We start from the raw sequence: 11,507 nt of genomic DNA, 5'->3' as shown, positions 1-11,507 counted from the left end.
ACTACAGATTGGGGATCGTTGGAAAGTGATCAAACAGTATACGAAATAAAATTGAGGCAGATGCACTTATCAATTTTGAAGACAGAACCCTTATTTGAAAAATCCGATTGTTGAAGGAAGAAGGAAGGAGGTTGAGTCGTGCCACTTGGTCACTCTCCTTAAGAATCGTATTCGCCCCATTTAGTGCAATTAGGATCCGTGAACTAACATTTCACGATAAATCAGCCTGTAGGCTCCAGTAGACGTGCACTTGGTTACTAGTCCTCTTCAAATTACTTTAGAACTGTGCTCATACACAAAACAAAGAAAGGGAGCAAAAACTTAATGGAGAGAGATTGTTTTCTAAATAGTGTTTCTGTATATTTATGTGTTTCTAGATGTTGGTGTTCTTCCCTCTTTATAGAGAAGAACACTCTCCTTGAAGGTTGTTTGGAGAAGATGCACTACAAACAGTTACTTAAACACTTGAATGGTGTTCGTTTAAGAATTAAAATTGTATTACATTCTGGTTAAGAACTTAATTGTGTTTTGGTTAAAAACTTAATTGCAGATTTGAATAAAAGGATAATTTTCATTTAAAGCCAAACCTGAACCTCGGACCACGAGCCAGGGCCCGGCCCGGTGCACGCATGTGTTTATTTTTGTTCTTTATAATTAGGCAAAAATTTCTTCAGCATTCCAATGTGGGACTTAATGTCTTGTATCGGATTACAAACACACTCTCACAACATTACTAGGAAGGCCTTGTGCTCCCTATGATCGAAAGAATCCTCCTTCCAAGTTAACAAGATGTTCTCCCATGAGGCATAGTAGGAGTGGGTACGTGAACACCACCTCTTCCCTTGACGGCTGGCTAACGTATTCCCACCATTTGACCGGTCTCTCTCTCTCTCTCTCTCTCTCTCTCTCTCTCTCTCTCTCCACACACACACACACACAACAGGAACAGTTGGTGGGCCCAACAGAAACCGTTGGTGGAATGGTGGGCCCATCTTTGAACAATGTAGGCCCCGCCCATACCACACCATAGGATAATCCAAACCGTCCATTTGATGGGCCATAATCGTAAATAGGTTGCGTCCCAAAATATTTTTCCATAGGCGGGATCCTAGCCCTCCGATCTAAATAGAAACTACATCTTATGCAACCTCTATAGATTGTAGGGTTGTGATCATCCTACGGAAATGATTTTTGGGGCACAACCTATTTACATTGTGGCCCATCACATGGACGGCTCGGATCATCCTATGGTTTGGACGGTACACTTCATTTTCAAAAATATGGGAGGGGCCTAAATTGGTACGAACCACACCATAGGATGATCCAAACCATGGACGGCTTGGATCATCCTATGTTGTGGACGGTACGCTTCAATTTGAAAAATATCGGTGGGGCCTACAATTGGGCCTTAATGTTAGTGTACGACCAACTCCATAGGATTATCCAAACCATGGACGGCTTGGATCATCCTATGTTGTGAACGGGCCTTAATGTTACTGTACGACCACAGGATGATCCAAACCATTCATTTGATGGGCCAACCCTTTTGGGGGCACAACCCATTTAAGTTATGGCCCATCAAATGGACGGCTCAGATCATCCTATGGTCTGGACGGTACACTTCATTTTCAAAAATATGGGTGGGGCCTAAATTGGGCCTTAATGTTACTGTACGAACCACACCATAGGAGGATCCAAACCATGGACGGCTTGGATCATCCTATGTTGTGGGCCTACGATTGGGCCTTAATGTTACTATACGACCAACTCCATAGGATTATCCAAACCATGGACGGCTTGGATCGTCCTATGTTGTGGACGGGCCTTAATGTTACTTTACGACCAACTCCATAGAATGATCCAAACCATTCATTTGATGGGCCACAATGTAAATAGGTTGTGCCCCAAAAATCATTTCCATAGGATGATCACAACCCTACAATCTATAGACATAAGATGTTGTTTCTATTTAGATCGGAGGGCTAGGATCAGCCTATGGAAATGATATTTTGGGACGCGACCTATTTACGTTTATGGCCCATCACATGGACGGTTTGGATTATCCTACAGTGGTATGGGTGGGGCCTACGTTTTTTAAAGATGGGCCCACCATTCCACCAACGGTTTCTGTTACTTGCCCTCATTGAAGATCGAAAACATAAAGCAAGGGTTTGTTACGTGCCTAGATGGGTCCCATTTAGGATAGAATAAGTTAGTTTATATTTTGTAGAGTTTTCTCTCTAGCTGCTTGGCATGGATACGTGATGTAGGACACATTCTAATTTATGTAGATTTCTTAGTTAGTAGAATTTCTAATTATAGATAAATTAGAATCTTAGGATTAAATAGTATTTTAGTTGAGAGAAATTAGAATCCTCATTGAATTAGGAAACAAAAAGCTCTATATCTATGGGCATATGTGTATATTGAAAGGAGATCTTTCATGGAATAAACTTAATTCTATTGCTTCTTTCCTTGTGGATTCAAGAGTTTTTATCAAAGAAGACGGTGTTCTTCTTTTATCGGGTTGAAGACGATAATCTTCGCCTTTCCGCATGCTTCCACCCGCATCAATACGGGACTCAGAGATGAGGGTTATCTAGTCTTTTTTCAAATCAATAAAGAATTTCATCCCAGAAATTGTGTTTTTGCACACAAAGGAGGACTGGCACTTCCCTCGAAGTGGGTTTAGAGAGGCTGATCTTCCCTCTAAGAAGATCAATCATGTTGCGAGCCGATTTGGGTTTGTAAAAGTATTTGGAAAAATTGAACCAAGGGTATTCCGAGAGAGCTATAGATAAGAAACCGACGCCGGTGCAAAACCCTGAACATATAGATAAAGAGTTATCTTCAGAAATCCTTGAGGTTTAGGTTTAGTAGTGGTGGTTATCCTTGTCGACGAAAGAACTTAAATCACAAGGAAGCACTTTCTTTGTATACACACAAGGTGGGGGCATTTAGTACAACTCACTGAATATGATGAACAAGCCTTCTAAAAAGGAGGAGAATGCAAACAGATTCATTTTGAAATGTAAAGTAGCACTCACAGTTTCCAAACTCATTTTTAGAATACAAAAAGTATAAGAGCCCACAATATGATTTCCATTAAATCATTATGGATTTTTTTTTAACAATATGATTCCCATTAAATCATCATGGATTTTTTTTTATAACAAATCCCAATTTATGTTGGAAGAAAAATAATCAATTTGAATATCTATACACACATCACAATCATCTTATCTATACACTGTAGGTACTGCACATTTCATTATGGACCTCTTATTTGATCCTGGATTGCTTTCATTTCTGGTGCTATGGAACACAACTTTCAGCCATCAGTGTCAAAACAAGTTGTAGACCAAGTTCTGGAATAAATAAATAAGTTAATGAATGAAACTCTTAATTAATATCAATCATTTTACTGAAGTCAAAGGTTTTATGTATTACCTTCAGCCAATGCACAAACTATGGAACTGGAGTAGGTGGTGACTATGAAAAATGGTTTCCAGGAGAAATCCTAATTAAGAAAAGATATTAGTTTCTTGAAACATCTATAAACAAGAGGTACAATGAGGATGTTTCACTTACTGAAGGTTCAATCCAGGTTTTGCTTTTAGGCTATCCGGGATATGACCGGTCAGGTTGTTGTTTTGAATGAAGCTGTAGAACAAGGCATACAAAAATGGTACTTAAAACTAAATAATAAAGCAAGTAAAAAGAGGTCAAGATAGAATAAGTACGTAATGAAGAGCGTTCCAAAACAGAAATCCAAAAAATTCTTTAACTTCTAGTGAAATCAAATGTGTGGAAGCAAGATAAATACTAAAAACAACAAAATGCAAACCATGTTTCCCCGACACACTAGAAGAAGATAAAATTGGTAGTATATTTGCCAAGAAATCCCTAATTTCAAACTGCATTCCAATTACTCATTAAATATTGGGAAAAAAAAACTAAACTTCTATTTTTTTTAAAAAGAAGAAGATTCTAAAATGCCCTTAGACCTACTATCCCCAAACAGATGTTAGACACTAAAGTACATTCATGGCGAGAAAGGTCCTTCAACCATGATTTCCTCTTATTCACCACTTGTAGCATTTTCTCACAACGCTAAATAGTTTGTTACGATCCTAAGTGGTTTAAGGGACTAAACTAATGCGTTCCATCAGTCCCAGGGCTTTTGGCATATTTGTCAGATACCTAACATTTGATAACAGAGCCAACACCACGTCCTGTGTTCGAGTCATGGAAGGGGCAACCTGTAAAAGGGCTACATGGAGCAGCCAGAGTGACGGCCATCACAAAATTTGCCACCGGGCAGAAGGGGGGACCTGAAAAAGGGACTTCCTAGGACAACCGGAGTGGGAGCCATGATAGAGTGGACCGCTGACGGAAGAGACAACCTATGAAGTACCTGGAGAACTATCAGAATTAAAGTCGTCACAGAACGGGCCCTCTGGGGACATCGGTTGCGGAGTGCGGTGGAATGTTATGATCCTAAGTGGTTTAAGGGCCTAGCCTGAAGCGTTCCATTCCTCATCCAAAATGACACGTTATGAAGCTTTGTATGGGCAACCCTCTCCTTCCCGTGTTCCATACCGTTTTGGCAATTCAAGTATTGTAGCGGGGGACCAGCAGCTTTGAGGCCGAGAGGCTGTCATTCGACTGTAAGAGAGCATTTACAATAGGCTTAGGATCGAATGAAAACGTATGCTGATTTGCAACATAGCAAACACGAGTTCCATGTCAGCGCAGGAAAGGAGAAAGCAGAGAAGAGGTCTGTAGAAAAAAGTAATTACAGATTCCATTCCCATTGGTATGCTTGATACGTACCTCAATATGTGGGGGAGTGTTGAAGATGTTAGAGACATAAAAAAGGGTAATTTTTAAAAAGTGGTGAATACTTCATATGATCAAGTTTTTTAGGTTCTTTTTATTATGTAGTTCATGTAGGAAGAGTAGTTCAGTACTTCCATGTCTTCTTAGATACAATATACATTGGTAATGACAGCCACAAACATAATCATTTTCTACCATGTAAGCTTGTCTTATTGATTTGTCCTTACCGTTTCACATATAGGATAAACTAACAGGCGTATCAGTTTGTCCTATATGTGAAAAGGAATACATAAACATTCCATCCATACTGGCGTTTCCATTGTTGATCCTGCAGCCTATAGCCACCCTGCTTGGAAGCTTATTATATTTCTTCAAAATCAAGATTTATATGGCATGCCTACCAAAAAAAAAAAGAGTTATATGGCATGTGGCTCATATCTAGAGTCAGTTTGTAGAAGACTAAGAGAAACACAATCTGAATGCAGCCCGGTGTATCATGTTATGCATTCATAAGAAAGCCATCAACATAGGTTATTCTACTCAGACAAGTCTGGTGCATATGAGACCATACAGACCCATTCCATTACTCTAATAAGTTAAGGCCCAATTTAATCTTGGAGTCAAATGGAAATCTTATCACTGAATCAAATACAATTTTGACACGCTTAAAATTCCAATAAATAACACTTATTCCTCATGTTTCTGAAAAGCTCCCAGTAATCATCAAAAAGGTTTCTGAAATGTAGTTGAAGGGGCCTTTTCTTGCTTTAAACTTCAAAAGATCTAGCAAAGATTCTGAAGAACTAAATTCCAATGTCTACTACCCTAGAGTTTAAGATCCCAACACCAATTGATGATCTGAGGCACTGATATATAAATAAGTGCACCTATCTGCTGATTGTAAAGGAAAGTGACAAACGGTGAAGATCAAATCGATGAGACAATACTATATATATATCGGAAAAGTGTTGCTACTCGGTCTTGTAGCTAAGCTTATCTACTCTGTAGGGTTAAATACAGTGGGGGCCCACATTGTTTGGGTGATCCAAACCATTCATTTGAAAGCCCCTTACCTAGATAGTGTGTCCACAAAAAATCAGACCCATAGGATGATCCTAACCCATCCAACAGTGGAGGGAAAAATGGGCAGATTTGTGGACAAACTGTGTCTGTCCATTTTTTTTCCCATTTTTCCCTCCACTGTTGGATAAGTTAGGATGATCATATGGATCTGATTTTTTGTGGACACCCTATCTAGGTAAGGGGCTTTCAAATGAATGGTTTGGATCACCCAAACAATGTGGGCCCCCACTGTATTTAACCCGACTGAGTAGATAAGGTTAGCTACAAGACCGAGTAGCATCACTTTTCCCAAACAAACGTGGGCCCCCAATATATATTGTTGGATATATGGATATATCATTGAGTGTTGTTTCCATAAGAAGAGATTTTCACTTACAGTTCACGCAGAGTGCTGATATTTTCCAGTGATGGGAGAATCTCTCCACTCAATTGATTGTCCTCCAAATGTCTTCAACGAAAGACAACAACAAATTATAAAATAAGCTCAAAAAAATTGAAACCAAGCAGAGAGAAAAAAACAAACAAACTTACAATCTCTCAAGCCTCCTCAAGCGGCTCAAATCCGGAATAGATCCCGACAAATTGTTGTTGCCAAGCAAGCTGCAATTGCAATAGGAGATTGTTAATCAGAAGTACCCCATATCTTTTACTACTTAAGAAGGAAAACAGTGATTTCAGAGGGCTTACATGTCACTAAGTGCGGTCAAATTTGCAATACTAGGCGATAGAGAACCAGAAATGCCCATGCTTGATAGATTCCTAGAGAAAACACCAAACTGTGAGTTCTACAATAACAATAAAATTAAATAAAACATAGTGGGAAAAAAAATAATTCTGAGTCACAAGTCCAACTCACAGAGAAACTACACGGAAACGAGGTCCTTCTGAGCATGTAACTCCAGTCCATGAATATCCAAGAGGAAGACAAGGATCCCCATTCCAATCAACTGGCGGATTTTGTAGACTTTTACGTACTCTCTCCAAAGCAATTACTGCAACCGGGAATGGAGTCACATGTCAAAGAAACATTTTATTAAGAAGAAAAATATCAGTTCCAATACGAGGGTTAAAATCCAAACCATCTCGTGTAATAGTTGTTCCTCCAAGGGCCATTATATCAAAAACCTCCCCAGCATTGATCAGAGGGCCAATGTCAGATCCAGAGGCAGGAGTCAACGTAAGCTTTGTAAGACCAGAGAGAGGCCAGATATTCGCAAAGACAACAACACCGGACGATGTCACGGTAAGATTGTGGTAGAATTCAATGCCATTTATAGAGATACTGAATACCCTCGAGAGGGGTGTTATAGAATCACGGTTATCTGCGAAGTATAGAGCAACATAGTAGCTGGAGTTTGGAAGGGATACAGGAGGCCATGGCAACTCCATTGGTGTCAGTTGGTCAGATGTAAGAGCCGAGTCAAACACCTTTGATGGCGGGAGATTCCAGAAACCAGACACAGAGACATTTTTGTTGCTGGTTATGTTATGATTACTGCCTGGAAATGGCTGCCAGTATCGATCAAATGGGTCGTCTGGGAACCTAGCATCACATATGCAGATGAACAATGTTCAAATTTTAAAACAAAAGGTTGCTCAGAGGACCAACTCTGAAATTGAGATTTTTGATGAGATGGAATCCATATTAATTAGCACGTAACAATATCCAGATAAGAGAACCAAGATTCACGTAACCATATCCAGATAACTAAACCAAGATTCCTGACCAAAAAAGGAAAGAGAAAAAATCAATTTCCTGGGCGAGCAGAAAACTGAATTTGTAGATGTAATGATTATTGAAACAAACTAGACTCAATTTTTTATGGAAAGTTGCTCTCAGTATCGTAGTTAGAAAAGCTTTCCTCATAAATTTCTGTGAATAAATAGGAATGTTTTATATTTAGAGAATTACTAAGTTTTCTCGAATATATACTAATGAAATGCCAACCAGACATGACTCAAGTTTTCTTCTACAACTCCTTTATGTATTCTTTGTTACTAATTCTGTGCCCAAATACTAAAAAATATCAGAAGGGTCTAAGTAACAGAAAGAAACAGGGAATTCAAATCATTTCACATTTACAAATTCAAACATCAAAGGAAAAGACAAAGGCCAAGTAGAAAGCGGTACACTGCACAATCACCATCGTGTTAGACGATTGAACCTGTTCAACTGGTGAAGCCCACTAATTATTAGCTGCAGTACAAAAATCTCGTCGGTTGGACAATTTGACTTTGATTAATTGACTTTTGCATGTTAAATATGAATGTTGTCGTTTTTTTTTCAACTATCAGTTTGCAGGCCACTGATTGAATGACTAGAGTCATACAATCAGTGGGATTTTTCCATACATGTTCCACGTGTATGGTGGAAATGGGGCAAAGTACCAATATGTGTAGTCTGGGGATTACTAAACAAGGAAACATAAAGACAAACATAAAACAATTGCAGACATTTAGCAGCAATTCCATAACCAGAGAACCTTAACAAACCTAATAAAACCAACGAATTACCTCACAATCGGTCCGCTGGATCCAAAACTGTGCCTCGCGACCACAGTCAAAGCATACTTGCTGAAATCCGTCGAATTGTAAACAGAATCTTCCAAAAGCACCAATTCAAGCCCAGAAATAAACGGGTCTGAATCCGTGTACGTATTTGGAGCAATGCATATGCTCATCGTCTTACCTTTGGCGAGGAACACACCCTCATAGTAGGATGACATCCCTCTCGCATAATCATCTGTTGTATTGACAACAGTCCAGATTGTCCCTTCAACAATCTGATCAAAGACTGGGGGTGAATTTTGGCCGTTGATTCCGCCATAGAAGTAGGTGGTACGAATGAGGTATTTGGCTGTTCTGAAGACGGGGAAGACATAACAGAATTTGCGGGGAATGTTAGGGTTTTTTTGGAGGGGGAAGGATCTGAGGGTTGTGAGGGTGTGGAGAAGGCCAGGTAGGGTTAGTGTTTTGGGTATGCCAGATGATATATAGGGCGAGTCAGGGATCCATCGGAGCCCGTTGGTGTCTTCGAAAGGAGCGGTTGCACCACAGTTGATAAAGAGGCCTGAGTGGGAAGAAAGAGCAGAGATAAAAAAAAAAAATTTAAAAATGTGAGAGAAATGGAAAATGAAACTCTAATTGGATTGTGCAAGTAACCCAATTGCATTTTTGGGTGAATTTGTTTGTAAATTTGCAATTGACTAAGAATGACTAAGAATTTTAGGGTTGAAAGTTTAGAGATGGATTCACCCAAAAATACAATTGAATTGCAAACCCTAAACGCAAGGGGAAGAATCTCTAATTGGATTGTGCAAATAGCCCAATTGTAGTTTTGGGTTAATTTGTTTGTGAATTTGTAACTGACTAAGAATTTTAGGGTTGCAAGTTTAGAGATGGATTCACCCAAAAATACAATTGAATTGCAAATCCTAAATTCGCCTGAAGGGGAAGGAGAAGAATCTCTAATTGGATTGTGCAAATAGCCCAATTGTAGTTTTGGGTGTAATTTGTTTGTAAATTTGCAACTGACTAAGGATTTTAGGGTTGCAAGTTTAGAGACGGATCCATCCAAAAATACAACTGAATTGCAAACCCTAAAGAGGCCTGAAGGGGAAGAATCTCTAATTGGATTGTGCAAATAGCCCAATTGTAGTTTTGGGTTAATTTGTTTGTAAATTTGCAAGTGACTAAGAATTTTAGGGTTGCAAGTTTAGATACGGATTCACCCAAAAATACAATTGAATTGTGAACCCTAATTTTGAAATTGAAAATAGGGTCGAGATTGGAATACCTTTTGGAGGAGGATTTGGGGATTGAGAAAGTACTAATGAGAGAAGAGTGAAGAGGAGGGGGAAGGAGAGGAGTAGAGGTTTCATGGTTGAAAGAGAACAAAGAGAGGAATGAGTGTTTTTCTCTATAGGTGTATTTGTGGCGTGTTAATTGAGAGATAGATGAAAAGGAGTTGAATTGAATTTGTCTCTGAAACAAAGGAAGGTATCAGAGAGAGAGAGGGAATAAAGAAAGAGGTGAATAGTTGTTGTAGAAGAACAGCTAGGGTTTGGTTTGAAAATTTCAAAGCAGGTGTCATAGAGAGTTGAAAACACGCGGGAAAAGCAAACGCGGCAGAATCAGTTGGTTGCTTGCTCCGTCGGGTTTTAATTATTTAAATTAGAAAAAGGATGTTATGGTTGTTCTTAGGCTAAATAATGGGTATTCATTCTTTCATATATTGGACTAAATAATGGGACACATTACAAAACAAAGTGGTTGACCATGTCACTCATGTTAGGTGGATTACATCGCCCAATGAAATGAGGATTCTGATGTAGTCAAGGTTTTAAATTTCGGTTTCAATACCGGTTTCGGACCCCCGGAAATCGAAATTTCGACTGAAATTTTGAAATTTCTGCCGAAATCCGGCGATACAAAGAAAACAATATTTTAATTGATATAAAATTTTGGTCAAAATTTCGGTAAAATATTAAAATAATTTAAAAAAAAGGCTTTTTGGGTGAAATTTCGGAAAAAATGAAATTTCGCCCGAAATTCCAAAATTTCAACCGAAATAAAATACCATTTCAGGTAAGTGTGATTTTGGTGTCGGTCTCCACTGACATCCGAGATTTCGGTCCGAAATATTGGATTTCGGTCGAAATTTAAAACCATGGATATACTACAATGTTACTCATGCCATATTGTACATGATTTGTACCTTTCATTTCGTGAGCTTAACTAATAATGAATGGAGGAATGATAGATGCAAGGCCCTCTTTACGCAAGGGCTAAAGAAGGGCCCTTAAATAGATCCACATCATTAAGGCCTTGTTTGAGGGATTGTGGAAGCTGAATGTGGCAGCCGATTGTGATTATTGGTTGCAAAATTACGTTAATTTTGAGTCCAATAATCACAATCAGCTGCCACAATCTCAAACCAACAGGGTATAAGTGTAACCCAATTCAGTTTATCAACTTATTTTAAGAATGATGTGGATCTATTCAAGGGCCTTCTCCGGCCCTTGCGTAAAGAGGGCCCTTATCTATCATTCCTCAAATGAATAACTATGGGATTCCTAGCATTGAAATTTTCGAGAAATAAAAACTCTTATTCGTGAATACTTTTGCAAATTATTTATGTGTGGCCAGCTAGATTCACATGATGACGTATCATACTTTTGATGCTTGCAAAATAGAGAGCGAGAGTAGATGAAACATACGAGAGTAAAGCCAAACTGAAGGGTTCCCTTGCAAAAACCAGCCCCAAAGGCACCCCATTGGATCCACATCATCACAGTGCATTTATAGTAGCACTAAAAAATGTAAAAGTGAAGAAATAATCACAATGCACTTTGGTGACATAGATCCAATGGGTGCCACCCGTGCAGCTATTTTATTTTATTTTATTTTATTTTGCAAGGGTGTTACGGATCCAATGGATTGCGGCTTATTTTTTCAAGGGTGCCCTTCAGTTTAGCATTCCTCAACATCTAACATAGATTTTATAATTTTCTTATGGGTAAGAGGGTCCTCCCATCCACCCGAAGTTAGGAAATCCATTTTAATTAGACACTTGTAAATAG

The 11,507-nt window shown here is 38.9% G+C and overlaps 1 protein-coding gene across 2 annotated transcripts; it reads right to left on the bottom strand.

Moving 5' to 3' along the window:
- Nucleotides 1-3,081: 3,081 nt before the first annotated feature.
- On the bottom strand, nucleotides 3,082-9,982 carry LOC143881097 (Leucine-rich repeat (LRR) family protein). Of its 2 annotated transcripts, XM_077384093.1 has the most exons (10): nucleotides 9,722-9,977; nucleotides 8,440-8,995; nucleotides 7,005-7,468; nucleotides 6,782-6,917; nucleotides 6,613-6,684; nucleotides 6,457-6,525; nucleotides 6,302-6,373; nucleotides 3,592-3,663; nucleotides 3,451-3,520; nucleotides 3,082-3,368 (listed from the first exon to the last, which is right to left on the bottom strand). In XM_077384093.1, the coding sequence occupies exons 1-9, from the start codon at nucleotides 9,804-9,806 to the stop codon at nucleotides 3,493-3,495; spliced, it is 1,554 nt and encodes a 517-aa protein (XP_077240208.1). In that variant the 5' UTR covers nucleotides 9,807-9,977; the 3' UTR covers nucleotides 3,082-3,368; nucleotides 3,451-3,492. The 2 variants fall into 2 exon arrangements, with proteins under 2 accessions (XP_077240208.1, XP_077240209.1); XM_077384094.1 differs by lacking the exons at nucleotides 3,082-3,368; nucleotides 3,451-3,520 and having other exon boundaries at nucleotides 3,588-3,663; nucleotides 9,722-9,982.
- Between the last annotated feature and the right edge of the window lie 1,525 nt (nucleotides 9,983-11,507).

This window comes from Tasmannia lanceolata, unplaced genomic scaffold, assembly GCF_043159265.1.
Source record: "Tasmannia lanceolata isolate RefF3 unplaced genomic scaffold, GAP_Taslan_0.1 ptg000007l, whole genome shotgun sequence".
Taxonomy (NCBI): Eukaryota; Viridiplantae; Streptophyta; class Magnoliopsida; order Canellales; family Winteraceae; genus Tasmannia; species Tasmannia lanceolata.
Note: the sequence above shows the minus strand (reverse complement) of the source record. Positions and strands in the feature narration are given on the sequence as shown.